The 16,591-nt window shown below is 45.1% G+C and overlaps 1 protein-coding gene across 1 annotated transcript in view; it reads right to left on the reverse strand.

Moving 5' to 3' along the window:
• Window positions 1–7,034: 7,034 nt before the first annotated feature.
• Window positions 7,035–16,591, reverse strand: part of ENPP6 (ectonucleotide pyrophosphatase/phosphodiesterase 6) — a 109,788-nt gene continuing 100,231 nt past the window's right edge. The window contains exons 7-8 of the mRNA XM_028099881.2: window positions 12,939–13,062; window positions 7,035–8,279 (exon numbers count right to left, since the gene is read on the reverse strand). Of these exons, the coding sequence (XP_027955682.1) occupies window positions 8,074–8,279; window positions 12,939–13,062 (330 nt within the window). The 3' untranslated portion in view covers window positions 7,035–8,073. The remainder of the gene's footprint in view (window positions 8,280–12,938; window positions 13,063–16,591) is intronic.

Genomic DNA, 16,591 nt, shown 5'->3' on the forward strand with positions numbered 1-16,591 from the left:
GGTTGATTGATTGATTCATTCATTCAATAATTCATTCATTTGTTCACCAATTATCAGCTATTTTGTGGTCGATTTCATTGGGGCTCCAGACTTTGTTTGAGGACTCCAAAAATGAGAAGACACAATCCCGCCATTCTGCTTTGCTTATATCCTGGTTTGAAGAACACTTGCAAGAAAATTATTACACTACATTGTGACTTGCTTAGTAATAAATGAAATAAGAGAACATGAAAGTACAAAGGCCTCCCAGAGAATCCAGGCCATGAAGGGTGAATATAAGTTTGCTGGACAAAGAGTGGGAAGGGGAGTGCTGGACAGAGGGCCAAGGTCAGAGTTGAGAATGGCACATTCATGGTGCTCAGCTGAGGATGTGAGATGGAACACTGGGAGACGCAGGGGGAAGTCGAACCATGGAAATGGTTTGGAAGCAGAATTTGGAATTTAGTTCTATAGGAATGAAAGACACAAGGGTGGTTTTTAACCAGGTGAGTAACATGATCATCCCTGCTTTTGCTGAGGGAAAATTATACAGGGAAGGCGAAGAGCAGATTAAGGAGGAACATCCAATGGCCAAGAGTAAGATCCCAAAGGAGACAATGGACAAGGCGCCATCAGGAGCACAAGCAAGTGAGCTTCCTGCCTCCAGCTCTCCTGCTCTGGAGTGGATGCCTTCTTTCATTGTGTTACTCCTGTTTTGTCTGAAATTTTCTCTACGCATTGCCTATGGCAACCGAAACATTTTGTTCCACAGAAAGGAGTATTCAACTCTGCTCAAAAATGGAAGAAATGACATGACTACATTGTAAGGTCAGTGAGGATAGTAATGGTATCTTTTCTTCCCCAAAACATTCATAGTACCTGGTATGAAAGAGGGGAGGGGCTCAAGAAATCTTTGATGAGCTGGAATGACTCCAAAAACAATATGCAGGGTGTATTAGTTTCCCACGAATGCTGTAACAAATCACCACAAACGAGGTATTTTAACAGAAATGCAGCTTCTCACAGTGTGGAGACTAGAAGTCTGAAATCAAGGTTTCAGCAAAGCCATGCTCCCTCTGAAGGCTCTAGGGGAGAATCTGTCCTTGCCTCTTCTAGCTACGTGGTTGCCCACGGTCCTTGCCGTTCCTTGGCTTGTAGACACGTCCCTCCAGTTTTTGCCTCCACTGCCCTGTGGCCTTCTTTCCTATGTCTCTGAATCTAAATTTCTCCCTTCTTAGAAGGCCACCAGTCATTGGAGTAGAGCCCACCCTAATCCAGTGTGACCTCATCTGACTTGATTACATCTGTAAAACTCTATTTCCAAATAAGGTCACATCCACAGGTATCAAGGATTAGGGCTTGGACATATCTTTTTTTTTTTTTTTTTTGGCGGTGGGGTGAGCAATTCAATGCCTAATGAAGGGTGTGGTATGTGCTATTCTTGCATCTCTTGCAGTTTGAACCTTCCCTGAAGGAACTTAACTCTACATGGGGCAGATTGTACCAGGGCAGCTCCAGAACTTCAGATAATTGTATGACACAGTCAGTATGCTCTTTTATAAACAATTAGGCTCATCCATTCTTCAAATGCGTGAGACCCTACTAGGTGCCTGACTCTGTGCCAGGATCTAGATATGCAGAGGTGAATAAGCCAGACCTGGGCTCTGCCCCGATGAAATAAAATTATTTGACTGTGTTTTAAACTTGCCAAAAGTATAACAAGTGCTGTTGGCAGTTACATGACTAAAAAGTTTTTTAAAAGGAACGGAAATTAATCATTCTTTTGCTAGGAGTTAAGCTAAGACTCACAACTGGGAGAATGTTATCTCACAGAACTATGCCTTATCTACAAGGGCTTCTGTCAAAAATGTGAAATCCTTTTGGAGTTCCGTAAGTCCGAGCAGAGCAAGGAGGCCAGGACAGCCAGTAGGCCCAGGTGGGCTCGAGCGAGGGCAAAGTCGAGTGAGCTCCCTGGATCTCCTGTCCAAGGGCCAAATTACAGGCAGTTCTGTGTGGCCTCACCATGAATAAGGCCACGCTGAGTCCTCCTGAATCACTTTGGTGAACTTCAGAACTGCCACAGTGATGCTCCTTAAGGACTTTTCCTGGCCCAGTAAGCGTGCTGGGTGACCCAGAGAAGAAACATCCTAGCAGTTGTTTAGGGTTCAGGGAATTAGCTCCAGAACTGCTGTGATTAGTCTCTGTGCCTTCATGTTTGACACACCATTTGCTTCCCTTCCTGTAGGCTGCAAAGCACGTACAGGTGTAGGGCCTCGGTGGGCCAGTCTGTGTGATTCAGAGGTGTGACATTATAGCCCACATTGTCCAGTACTGTCAGCTTTATTGTAATAAAGGTGATGTTTCGCTCTCCATCTACCAAACCCTGGTCTGCCTCAATTACGTACAAAATTAGTTAGGAAGCAGGGATGCCGATTATTAGGGTCCCCTCAAATCTTGACCTTCCAAGGAAGGAAGGAAGGAAGGAAGAAAGGAAAGAAAGAAGGGAGGGAGGGACGGAGGAATGGAGGGAGGGGAGAAAGAAAGAGAAAGAGGGAGGGAGGGAAGCTCTTTGGTTCTAAGAAAACTATAATCTAATGAGACAGAGAAGAAAAATATTATTGTTCCCATATTTAGCATGCAAAACAAACTCATGCAAAATAGAATGTGTATGAATTCAAGGAAATAGAAATAAAGATAATTGTGAGGTACAACATTTCTCAGTGCCAAAGGAAAACCAAGGTAAGTAATTACCTAGGAAAAATGGGGTTAGATAAGAAGGCCAGAGGTGAGATTAAAATGGTGAAGCAGGGGCTTTAAAAAATATTTGTGATTTCTGTGTGTGAGGTTGTGGGGTGCAGTTATAAAAATGGGAAGAAAAATGCAATAAAATGCAAAGTCACTTACGCATTCGGCAGATATCCATTGAATATCTATTGTGTGCCAGGCATTTTGCTGGGTGAATAAGACACTGTCACTATCTTTCTCAGTGGAAATTCCAGTGAAAAAAATAGACAATAGTAAACAAGAACTTTAATTATTGTATGATTAGAATTTTGATCAGTGTATGACAGAGAATCACAGTGGGTGTTATGTGCACCTAATGTACAGAGGCAGAGTATAGTGGGGGCCTAACCTGGTCAAGGAGAGTATGAGAAAACAAACACTGTGTTGCATATCCAGTGTTGTGTAACCTGAAGTACAAAAAAACTTCACGTTTCTGGAGTGATTATTATTTTTTTTAAAGTGTTTATATCCAACAGAATCATTTTCACATTTCTCTAAAAAGTCAATATGCTTTGCAACAAACCGTTCCGGGACACCTGCATATCCACAGGCAAAAGAATGAGTTAGCCCTCACTTCCTCACACAATAAAGAAAAAAATTAACTCAAAGTGGATCATCGACCTAAATATGAGTTAAAACTGTAACACTCCTAGACTAAATGAGAGGAGTAAGTCTTCAGGATCTTGGGTCAGGCAAAGCTTTCTTGGATAGGACACAAAAGCACAACTGATGAAAAGAAAAATAGATTAATTGGACTTTGTCAAAATTAAAAACTTGTGCCACGAAGGATACTATCAAAGAAAGTGAAAAGAACACCCACAGGACAGGGAAAAATAAGTTTTTGCAAAACAAATATCTGATAAGGGACTTGCATCCAGAATATATAAAGAATTCTTACAACTCAATAATAAAAAGGCCAAAATCCAGTTTTAAAAAAATGGGCAAAGGGTTTGAATAAACATTTCCTCAACAAAGATAGACAAATGGCCAATAGGCACATGAAAAGATGCCCAACGTTATGCGTCATGAGAGAAATGCAAATCAAAACCACACTGAGATCTCACACCATGCCTGCTAGGATGGCTGTAATAATAATAATAAAAAAGACAGGAATCCAAGCGTTGGTGAAGACGTGGAGAAACTTGCAGCCTCTTACATCGCTGGTGGGAATGCAAAATTGTGCAGTCAATTTGGAAAATGGTCTGATAGTTCTTCAAATGTTTAATGTAGAGTTAGCATGTGATCCTGCAATTCCACTCCAGGTATATTCCCCAAACAAATGCAAACATATGTCCACAAAAACACATACATGAATGTTCGAAGTACCAATATTCATACTATCCAAAAAGGGAGAAAAAAACCAAATGTCCCTCAACTAAATAATGGATAAATAAAATGTAGCCACTCCATACAATGGAGTATTATTTGGAAATAAAAAGAGTGAAGTACTGATTCATGCTAAACGTTGAAAACATTACGCTGAGTGAAAAAAGCCGGCTACAAAAGACAACGTACTGTTATTCCATTTTAATGAAATACCTCGAATAGGAAAACCTATAGAGACAAAGTGTGATTTAGTGGTGGCCCAAGACAGGTGGGGGGGGGTGGGCAGGAAATGGGGACCGATCCACTAAGGCACTTGTGGATATAGCGTTCTTTGGGGGTGATAAAAATATTCTCAAATTGATTGTGGTGATGGTTGCACAATTCTGTGACTTGAATCAAGCCTTTGAATTGTACACTTTAAGTGGATGAATTATATGGTATATGAATTAAATTTTGATAAAGCTGTTATCCTAAAAATTATATTATGCTTAGTATATTCAAAATCTAATCTCCCTTCCTTCCTTCCTCCCTTCCTTCCTCCCGTCCTTCCTTCCTTCCTTCCATCCATCATCAAATTCATAAGCCTGGGATGGACTATGTTTAATCCATGGAATGAAGTATAATTGTATTATCAGTTGGGTGATAAGAAAAGATAGCTAGTTAAAAATGAATCATTCTTTTAATTTGTGGAACTATAGACAAAGAGAATATCTGAAGTGTAAGCACATCTCCTTTATGAGATTTATTTTTTTATTCAACACATATTTATGGAACATTATTAAACATTTGAGGCACTGTACTTGGTGCTGTTTTATGATTTCCAAGCAACACACACAAGTCTATTTTTCATAGCATACACCTGAGACCAAGTTTCACATGTTTTAGAACCAGTCTGCCAAGACTACCACCTCCCTTCCTTCGAGCAAGTAGTTTACAAGAGCTGACTTTGGTCTATCAAAAATTGTTTAAAAAGATTAAACACACAATCACATTTGGAAGTCTTTTGATATTTACAGAAATGCAGAAAACACTTTTTTTTTTTTTTTTTTTAGAAAATCCATAAAGTAGGCCTATGTCTTCAACAATGAGTTTGTGTGATAACGCTCTTGGGAACCCTAGACTCACGGGAACGGAGTGTGGAGAAGCAAAGTTTGCCCCTCTGGGTGCCCCTCTCCCTCTCTGGGGCTTGCGGATCTGCTTTGGCTTAGAGAGGGCTGGAAGCTTGACCCAGCTGGGACCGGTAGTCGATACCAGTCCGATGGCCTCTGGAGAAACTGGAGGATTATGAAATTGCTGTCAGCAGACCCGGGTCTACCAAGCTCTAACCAGAACCTTTCTCTTCATAGAGCAAACCCAAACCTGCAAGTGCCGTCTGAGGTCCTACCCAGATCCTCCAAACCTCCATCTCCGGAAGCAGGCCAGATGATGCTTACAATCCCAGGAAGTTTGCAAATGGCCATCAGTGACTGAACTCAGATCGATGTGGATTTCCAAGTTCTCTTTAAAAGTAGAAAGAGTTGGGGCTCTATAATCAGGATTCTTCGAGGCTAGAAAGAAGTCCCTGGGTCTGTTCTAATTTATGCTTAGGTCTTCAGAACTTAATTGAATTGGGCCCTGGAGATTAGACATTGGGCGGGGAAAGCAGCCATTCATCTCATCTTTAATGTAAGGATCATTCCTTTGGTTTATCTTCAGTATTTGCAGGTCAATCCAATTATCTTTCCCCTGGAATTAGTAGTGAAGTAGCAACGTAATCCAGGAGAAAAGGTGTCTATATGTACGAGATTTTACTCCAAAGGAACAGAACACATTTAGAGAAAAACTTCCTGGGGAAAATAAAGTAACTTTAAAATAAAAATCAAAGGGAAAAAAATTCTAGCTAAATAATTAAGCCACTAAAATGTATGCATTATTTTAGGAAAAAGTGTTTTCTCCATTTAGGGCCTGAATTTTCTTTATTATTTACCAATATTCATGATTCCAAAAGTATCTTACTCTCATTCATCTATTTAAGATTATTTATTAGCTACACTCTGTCAGACAAATAGCTGAGATTTTTTTTTTTTTTATGTAACTTGAAGTTTTTAAGGATGAGTGAGGGGAAAATGGTAGAACAGAGCAGGAAAGACAAATGTAAGACTGTGTGCATGTTTGTATTCTCTTGATTTGGATGATCCTCTTTCAACCGAATCACTTGGATATCTTTTAGTGATCCTTCCTTCACAAGGGAGGAAGGTGAGCTCCATTGAATTCATTATAACACTGTCCTTTCCGGACTAAGGACAGTTTGAACAATGGACGCTTATTTCAACAGCCACTGCCCAATGTTCTGAGAGCACCAGTTTGCTTTCAGCCAGATAGCAAAGGCCGATTTGCCTTCTTCCTAATTGATCTGATGGCTTGCTGGCACTTTTAAAACACATTACATGAATCCTTAGAAATCTTTTGTGATGACAGATTTGGTATATGTATTTTTTAAGTGGTGATCTTTTGCTCTCATGATTCAAGGCTCAGAGATGCTCCCAACCCTCTTGAATCAGGGTGAGTGTTGATGCTCATTTCTCAAGGCAAACGCTCTAAAAGGGCTTCATCATCCTGAGGAGACCTGATGTGCTATCTCTTCCTGACAGAAAGTCTCTTTTGCAGATGTGCCCCATTCAGTGCAAACTCAGTTAACGCAATGATATGTCTATGTGACTCTGATCATTTACACATGCAGTTATGTTTTGTTTCACAACAAGATTTCCTACAGCAAATCTAGATGACTAAACTGAAAACATTTCAGCTCAGGCTCAGTGGCTCTTCGTAGGGGCTTCCAAACAACTTAGGTCCCTGAGGTGGCACTTTGACCAAACTGTTTCCTAATCAAATGGCTAATTGGTTTGGGATTCAGTTCCATCATGTTCTCTCCATTCCCCACCCCACCCCCACCCCCACCATTTTCCTTGGGCTTCTGGGTCCCTCAGGATACACTCTGCTGGTGTTATTCCACAAGCCTTGCTCCAAGACTACTGGTGCATAGAACTTAATGTGCTACCATTCCAAGCAGTGAACTGAGATTTCTGCAAACATGTCCAAAAGTCATCAGCAAGTTGTATCAGCCTGTAACGATATGTCAGGTATTGCTATAGCCTATACTCTGTCTGGGGATCCAAAGCGTGGCGAGGAAACCATTAGTCCACCCACACATATAGGGCCCACCATGTGCAAGCTTCCATGTTGTGACAGACTGTGCTAAGTCTCACCAGAAGCCTGGGTCTGCTGCAAGCCTTTCTGCTCCTCAAGGCAAGGGAGACATTTTTGTGCACTCACGAGTTTGGGAGGGCACCCACATCTTCCACCTTGTTCTGTGAGTTCTTCAATCCTTGGTACTTTTGATTGGTGAGCCAAGATATGACCTTTCTGGGGCTTGGTATAAAATTAAAAAGACTCCATGAGCCGGACCCAAAACAGAAGACCGCTGTTGCTTTTATGTGGACTTCTTTTTTCTGGGCTGGAAGGAACAGCACCGGATTGTGGCCATAAACCCCAGGGATGGCTCCTGGCTGTGGACCGGACACAGACAAGGGCCTGCTTTGCGCAAGGCAGGACACAGACGGGCCCAAGACTCCATGCAATATCCACTCAAAGTCTGTTTGCCCCAGGGGTGGGCTCGTACTCAGACAGTTCATCTGAGTAACTGCATGAAAACAATGCAGAAAATGACATATAGTTGAACCAATGAAAAGCTAGGGTTTTCCTTACCTCCAGAAGAAATAAAGCTTGGGGTTTTCGGTGTTTTGTTTTGTTTTAAAGAAGTTTAAAAAAAATTTTTAAAGAAATTTAAAATGTTTTTTTTTCTGTGTGGAATCACCCAAGGATAGTATATTTACAATTTTTGTGGCCTTGATTGTGTTAATGAAGCTATTATTCGAATAGAAAATGAAAACCATCCCACCATGGAGGCACACTTGGCTGAGTGTTTGGGGACAACAATAGCAGCATCTATGCAAACAGTAGGAGGAGAATCAAGACCAGAACACAGCTGCTCGGTCGGACGGACGGAGCCGAGCTGTCCTGGTCCTTCAGCATACACATCACCCTGGACCAGGAGCCGTTGTTGGGCAGGGGAGCGATGCCTGCCACGTTGCACATGACATTGTAGACATCCACAGACCTGATTGGAGCAGCTCTGAAGTTGGATTTGAAATCTGAAAGGGAAAGGCAAGCAAACAAGTTGTCACAGCCATGCCCTGGGCAGAAAGGGGGCCAAGTCATAACACAGAGAATTATACTCAGGCTCCAGGCAGCTTCGGGATTGGAAACCAGCTCTGTCAATGGGGCGTGACCAACTCATGGTGAACTTGGAAGGGTATCTGGAAGGGGTATAGCTTACAAAAGGAAGTTGCTTTCTACGGCTCGTGGAGATGAGTTTCTTTAGAAAGACAAATCAGCAGACGGTCTTTGTGCATAACTGTGGTGCCTTCCTGACAGCAGAGCTATCCTGGAGCGGCAGAAGGGCATCTCCATTTTTGCTGCTCATCTCCACAGAGCCCTGGAGAGCAGGTGTGGTCACAGAAGGTTGACTGTCTTGCTGAGCTCCCCAAACCCAATTACACAGTATGCTTATCTTCCAGAACGTCTATCTAGCAGCAGCTGGTTGGCCAGGGGACCCCAGAGCCACTTAAGAATGTTTCTTCATTTTCCTGCCACATCGAGGTCTCAGGGCTTCATGGAATGTGAACCTATATGGTTTCCTCAGTGCTGGCTACCTCAGAAGCAACAACACTGGTTTCTTAAATATGTTTGGAGGATCAACCGAACATTCCTTGGGAGTCTTTCACTAGCAGATGAAATAACTTAGCCAAGTGGAAAACAAGCGAACCGGTATTGGAGTTAGGGACCCGGGTGAAGGCCCTGAGAGCTCTAGTGGAGAAGAGTGTTGTGCCTGCTTCCACCCAGAGGCTGCACCACACTCTAGCGGTGACGCAGGAATCTAGAAGGTAGGGCTAGTCGTTCACAGCCTAGTGAATACGGAGGAATTTCAGTCAAGAGTGCACCTTCTCCTTCTCCACAGGCGGCCAAGAAGAGGCTGAATACCAAGTACCTGTCTGTTCAAAGAGTGAGTGTAAGAGGTTAGTAGTGTACATAACAGTTTCCCTTTTGGGCCCCAAAGCAGAGCTACATTGAGCTTGAATTCAAGAAGGAGATTTTATCCATCCATAAAGGCCTCTGCTTGTGCTTTTAGTCCGTGTAAGACTGAAAGGAAATGGGTGGTTTGGGGGCTGTAAAGCCAAGTTTTCTCCCTTAGAAAATAATCCTTTATAATTGCTTTGCTAAAATGATCACATGTACTTTATTTAAAAAGCAAACGAACACCAATGGCAACAGAGTCCAGAAGTGCCAACACCAAATCCTGCTCTTATATTAACCCTGAAATTACAAGTACAGAAAAAAGTTTTATTCAGAAAACTCTCCCACAAAGTATGTTAGATCCAGGCCGACTTCCCAAGTGATAGATTTTCCTCACTTTGGAGAATTAATGTTGACTTTAGCATAAGAAGTTAATAGGCTCTACAACCAGCCCCCAGCCACTTAGTAGCTGGATAAGCTCAGGAAATGGGCATAGAAATGGTACCTAAACCACAGCTCCAGGCACACTGCATCTGCTCAATAAATGGTAGCTATTCTTATTAAGAAGCATGTAGAGTAAACACCCCACAAGGGCATACTATGGACTGAAAATGTCACCCTATAAATTATTTGGAGGATTCACTTCACTTTTGGGGCAGGAAGGATAAGGGATAAGGCAGCATCACCTCATGGTAAAAACTATTCAAAATCCAGACCCCCCCCCCCCCCGCCGGAGAGGAGATTTAGGTCTTCCCCAGAATCCCAACCCTTCTTAATATCAAGGTAATTACAACTAGGTGAGGACAGTGGTTAGACTTCCCCAGAGAAGAATCAGCTGCAGTGTGAGAAATCAATGGGAAAGTTGTCCCTGTGATGTAGCAGCAACTCCTCTCTCTCCTTCCGACTTGCCATGGACCTGGACATGATGATCACCCTGCCCCGCCACGTGGTGGCCATGTCTTTGTCACGTGTGTGGGTGGGGAGGATGTGTGGGTAGGGGACAACAGTAAACTCAACATATCCTTCCCCAGCCTTCCAAATGCCCATGTCTTTAACCCTCAGCAGGAAAAACTGAGATCAAGCTCTACTGACGAAAAAAGAAAAGAAAAGATTTTACATTGAAAGTACAAAATTAAATCCTATGCACATAAGCAGAAAGAAGAATTGGGTTTTCCCTCCCAACTCCATCTGGTTCCTGACTTCCTGTGCTGTGGAGCTGGGCCTTTGGGCCCAAAGAATAGAGGATCCAGGCTAGAATGAGAGCTTCTAGAAAATTCCTGAACAACAGAACAATACCAGATCCAGCTGGAGAGGACCTGGCCAATCTCAGCTAACTCAAGGTGGCATGCTGAACCTGGATTGGCAATCCAGGTTATTTCCATGAATTTAAATTTTGTGGATATTGAAACCGTTTCTCCTAAAGAGAGAAGGTTCTGCAGCCCCACGCCAGGCCTGGCCACCTTGGACCGCTTTCCGGGTGAGGCTTCCTAGCTCACAGGGAGCTCACTGAATCACACTCCTGCTGTCTTATCTTGAAATGTGGAGTTCTCCAGGGCAAGATTAGGTCGTTCAAATTAGAAACTGGGATTAACCAGAGAGAGGCTATCTTCCAGAATTATTTCTTTTTCTTTCTGCCGGACCAGACTTACTGGCTTCTGAAGCTCCATCTGAGCAGCTGCAATGATGCCCAGCATCCTCCCTAAGCAAGAAGCGCCTACAATTAATCAGGAGGCATGTACCTTTATCTCAAAGTGCAGCTAGATAGCTATTAAAGACCTCGCTCTTAAATTTTCTTCTGAGTAAACAGTCAGTGTGTAAAGCTGTTCAATCTTTCATGAGAATTGGAGCCAGAAACGTGATGGTTTGTGGGAGGCTCTCTCAAGGCGGTCCCTGCCTGGAAACATTGTTGCAGTTGGCCCAATCCCTTTTCATCAGGGGTCATCTATCTGTCTATAAAAGGTTTAGGTTTTTAGTTTTACAGGAGCATATGATGGAGGCCTTTGTTGATGGACAAACTCTCCCCTCTGAATTTAACTTTAAGCTAATGTAGCTTTGGGTACTTTGTCTTAAAATTTTGGTTTGAGGCTAGATTTGCTTCTGCTTTAAAACATGCCTGAGACTCTTGTTTATAAACACTCCTTCCACTGACAACTGTTTTGCATTCATGATCTTATTTCTCTCTTCTAAGGAAGGAGGAGGTGATGCTTTTGAATGAAAGCCCTGATGTTTAATGTTCTCCCGTATAAAGCCTGCGGCCTTGGAATGTCCCCAACCTAATCTAATGAACGGTTGACCTCAACAAAATCCTTACGCCTCCATCCCTCATTCATTAGGTTTTTGAGCTCTTTGGTGAATTAATGTTGAACATAGAGTAAGAGGTTATATCTGACCTGGTTGGTCAGATATAACCTCTGGCTTGGTTGACAGGGAGCACCCAGTAACTATCATTGGTTGATGGCAATGTGCTTGGGCATCCTCTGAACTCTCTTAGGCCAATGTTGTGAACCCAGTTAGCACTCTATAAATGTTTGCTGCTACTGGTACCGATGTTTACTTCAGGACTTGGGAACTTGGATCACATATGGGAAAGGATCTAGACCAGTGTGTTCCCTAAGCCCAGGAGGCCAGGGGCTCCCAAGGAGCGTGCAGAAATAGACACCTAGGTGTTCTCAGCAGCTATTTTGTGGTAAGTAGAGTGACCCAAGGCAGACGGAATGAGAGAGGTCGACATAGATCTTTGTCTTGCTATATCAAGAAGACGAGCAGACCTTCTAGGCATGACTTCTAACCTGTACTTTGAACGGGAAGAACAGACTGTCATGGGCTGAAACATTCTGATCTACGTCCAGAAAATGGCACTTGGAGTATGGATGTCGGGGTAAGTTTATTACATTTCATAAGGAGAGTGGACAGTCGTAAGGGAGAAGACCAGCTTATGAGCCAGTCAACTGATGGCTGAGGGCCGCTGTTGAATGCCTCTCCCACCTCTGCTTTTTTTTTTTTTTAAGAAAGAAAGGGGTGTTTGGGTCATGGTATGACCTCCGGAGTGTCTGATAAACGTTTCCACAATGTGAGTTTACAGTCCTCTGTCAGTTAAAGCAAATGACCAAATAGACCCTCTCCATCTTCTCTCTATTCCAGCCTTAGAAATTTATCTGGTCAAGGGAGGCAGAGTACCTTTGTTCTCATCCAGGCCGTCCCTGGGCCTTCTGGCTCACCCTCAAAGTCATTCTCAAGGTCATTGCCTAGCCCGGCCTTGAGCACATCCCAGCTTCTGGCTGGGCCCTAAACCAAAGGCCCCCCGCAGGCATGGGTGCTCCAGGCAGGGCGGACCTGTGGAAGAGTCAGACCCTGGGAAGTGATCACGTCAAGTCTGAGACTCACAGCTGTCAGCAACCTGGTGCCCGATAAGCTTTCCTGGACATCAGATAGCTGTGAAATAACATTTTGATGAATTAAGTAAAAAATGAATCACAAACATGTGGAATACATTTTCCTCACTGCGCTCAAGATTTAAAATTTACAAGGAAAAGCATTTGACCGCATTTGCCAAACCTATGAAGCATTTGAAAGCAAGCCAGCAAAAGATGTTTCATGGAGGCCAGCTGGGTTTGCTCCGCTTGGCTCATAAAGAGGTCCATAAAGAACTCACTTCAGCCTTTACTAGTGCTGTCAGCCCCTCCTGGAGACCACTTCTTTGGGAACGGAGGACAAAGCATGGGTCATGTCTTGCCTACCGGGTCCAAAGGCCAGGAAGATGCCCCTCATGTCCATGAGCTCGTTGTCATAGCCGTGCCAACCGTGCTGCCAACCTTCCCTCTTGCCAGTGCTGTTCATCCAAAAAGGAAGTGTCTCTCGATTCTGAAACCAGGCAAGGCAGTTACATTACACTGTGTCCCAACCATCGTGATGAGTGAGCATCTGGCCCAAACTAGCACCCAATGTGGGGATCTCCTTCGTAGCATTCTCCACTGGGGTCATGCAACCTTGGCTGGATCACGTCCTACCCCAGGTAGCACAGACCTTTGGAGGCAGCCCCTGAAATTGCCAGAGAGCTCTAGCTATAAGGGTATTTTCTTACACTGAGCAGAACTGAACCTCGTAATCAGTTTGAAAGCCACTAAATATATCATGTTAGAGACAGAAGGGATGCTAAAGTGCATCTACGGTATAGTGAAAAGTATATTTGGCCTTTGTCCCAGGTTCCTGGCCCAGAGCTCCTACAGCCCTTGGAATTTCCAGAGTGAAGGGGGTGTTTTTTGTTATTCGTAATGAGCCCCTTTCTCCCCATACCTGAGTGTCTGTTAATGAGATGGCTGACTGGGGTGGGGGGCTGGGGAGCTTCCGGAGGTCACTGGAGGGACCAACTGCATGATGGAGACGTCCTCTGACCTGTAAGACTGCACTCAGTCTTGGGGCCAACAGCGGAGTCCCCCATGCCTATGCAGTGAAACCCGTGTAAAAACCCTGGAGCAACGTGGTTCAGGGAGCTTCTGGACCAATGAACAAACCGATGTGCTGGAAGGGCAATGGCCCCAAAGACAGCCTGGATGCTCTGTTCCCCTCACCCGTCATCCTTTGCTCTATGCCCCTCTTCCATCCAGCTCTTCCTGAGTTGTCACCTCTGTAAGAAAACTAATCACAAATAGAGCACATTTCTGAGCTCTGTCATCCATTCTGGTCAGTTATCGAAACTGAAAAGGGCTGGGAGAACCCTCCAATCTGTAGTCGAGCCGGACACTAGTGTGGGTAGGCTGGGGACCCAGAACCTATGGCTGGCAGCTGAAGAGGAGACAGTCAGGTGGGACGGAGCCCCCTAGCTCAAGGGGCTGCTCCAGCTCCGGGGGGGGTCAGTGTCCGAACGGAACTGAACTGCAGGACACCCGACTGCTGTCCAAGAGTTGTTGGAAAACACGGTGTCTAATCGAATCACCTCGTTTTTCTAGCAAAGCTGTCGAAGCCCAGAGCCCTTTCCACCACCACCACCCCCCCCCCCCCGCCCCGGATCCCACCCCCATTGTTCCTTTATTCCAAGCTCCAACCTCAGGAGCAACGTGGGTTAAATTGGTCCCCTCCTCTTCATTTAGTCAAACATGTGAAAATGGCACGGCCCTTTACATCTTTGTTTCCTCCGACGGTCTTCATTCGGGACGGGCTCCAGAACCATCACTTCCCTGTCACCCTCTTTCCTTCAGAACTCAATTTCCTTAGATGGCAGATGCTGGCTTGTGTGACAGCCATGGGTCCCGTGGAGGACGCATCCCCAGCCCTTCACTGCAGACTAACCATTCGAGCCCGACGGTCCAGGCACCTCTGCTGAGCAGCGTCTGAGATCACAAACACTTGAGATGCAGGAAGTAGAAATGACTGGTCACGACCAAAGCAGGGAAGCAACAATCCCAGCAATTTACAGGTTGGCTCATAAGACGCGTAATTGTACCGTCGACTTAGTTCACCAAGAGCCTGCACTGACATTCACTCTGTTGTCACCACATTCCAGTGTGGATGATGTTCTTCCCACTGTACGGTTGAAGGAACTAAGGCCCAGAGAGGTTAAGGGACACTCTGAAAGCCACACAGTGATCGAGAGGCAGGGCGGGGGTTGGAACCCAGGAGGGTTGTCTCCTGGTTTTCGTGCACCTTCCATGACCCCACGGGCCTCTTTACTCACCGAGTAGTGTGGCCAGTTCTCAGGTGTATAGAAAAAAAGGTTTTAAAATTGGATTCCAGTTTGTCGCTTTCTGGTTCTGCAAACTGGTTCGGATCCAGGGCGAGCTACTTCTCGGTGCTTCGGTTTCCCCGTTGGATGTGATAATACCTCCCTCACAGCGTTTCTGGAGGAGGACATGACTGTGCACGATGTGCCCGGCACATAATAGATGCCCAATAAACGGCTGTGGGCCGGTCACCAGATGCAGCTGGCTGTGGGGTGTGAAGTCCCCTTTGCTTATTTAGCCGTCATATCGCTTTGCACACCCATCCTGTCGCACCCAATAAATCGCTCCCTCACTTTCCAAAGCACACTATTTCACTGATTCTCCGTTTCCTGAATTCCCATCATCCCCTGTCCCTCCTTCTCCAGCTGTAGCTTGTATTTTTCCATGGGAACGTTTTTATTAACTTACTGCATTTCCAAACCTGTGATACTGTTTTTGTTCTTTGTCTATGGTGATGATCACAACACATCCCAGTTTAGCTCTGTCAGCTAACTGGAGGTGTCGCATCCTCTCTCGGGCTCCGGGGCGGTGACTCCTGCAGCACCAGGTAGAACATTCTGTTACTAACGACTTCACCAACTGTGACCCCCACAGGACATATGTGCCCCACAACAAAGGGACAGATGAAAGGGAGGTGAAGACTGATTATACCTGATTTGCGAATTCCACAAAGACAAACATACAGCCGTGAAACCTCAGCCTGAAGGTCACTGGGGCTCTGGTGGATCGTAGGGGAGTGCGTTCCTTTTTATTAAAGTGACAAGTCGCTCCAGTCAAGCAACTGTTCTTACTGATTTTAAGAAGTAATAAGGAACTGGCTGCTCATGTGAGAAGCTACCCGTCTCCCGGCAGTGACTGAATGCTTTACGTGTCACGCACAGCCTTAGCTTCAAAATGGCGTCTGGACGATTTTCTCCTTTTCCTTTCCCGGTGGCTTCCCCTGTCTTTGTTGTGTGCCCCACATTGTCACCTAGATGCATACAGATGAGGTCCTACTGATGCATGTGTGTCCCAGACCTCTCAGCCTCCAGAGCAGAAATTCCCAGGCTGCGAGTCCTCCAACTGCTGGTTGAAGAGAACTAATCCCATCCAGACTCTCGCGGGCCCAGGGACTGCCACATAGAACCACCTAGTGATGTCCGGGGAGGTGCTCAGACCCTCCAGATTTGGTCAAAGCTGAGACAGGGGTAGAAGAGTGGGGGGTGTGTGTGTGTGTGTGTGTGTGTGTGTGTGTGTGTGTGTCCATGGGAATGGGGAGGGCAGTGCTCCTAAGTTTGGGTCCCTAAGAAAACTGGGCTCATGGTGGGGTTGGCAGCCAATTCCCAGGAAACACCGGGTCCTCCTGCAGTGTGTTGTAGAAAGCCCAAATAAGGGCCCCACCTGCAAGGGGTAGTTCCCCCTAATGAATAGGTGAGGGAGGGAATCTAGAAGGAATAGGGTCTTGTTGGGGAGAGGAGTCCCTGGCAACAGTGGGAGATGTCCTTATCCCCCGCCATGGGAGAAGAGCCTGTTCATTCCATTCTGCAGCTCGACAGACATGCGCTGAGCTCTGAATCTGTCGGGCTCTCAGCGAGGCTTTTGGCTGAGAAGCACAGAGGAGGAAAGCATTCCTTCCTCTGAAAGGGCTTATCTTTAGTGAGGAAGGACGAAGAAGGGTTACGGCTTCTGTATAT

The sequence above is a fragment of the Eumetopias jubatus genome, unplaced genomic scaffold (assembly GCF_037043125.1).
Source record: "Eumetopias jubatus isolate StellerSeaLion01/CBP00866 unplaced genomic scaffold, mEumJub1_p1.0 scaffold_2, whole genome shotgun sequence".
Classification (NCBI taxonomy): Eukaryota; Metazoa; Chordata; class Mammalia; order Carnivora; family Otariidae; genus Eumetopias; species Eumetopias jubatus.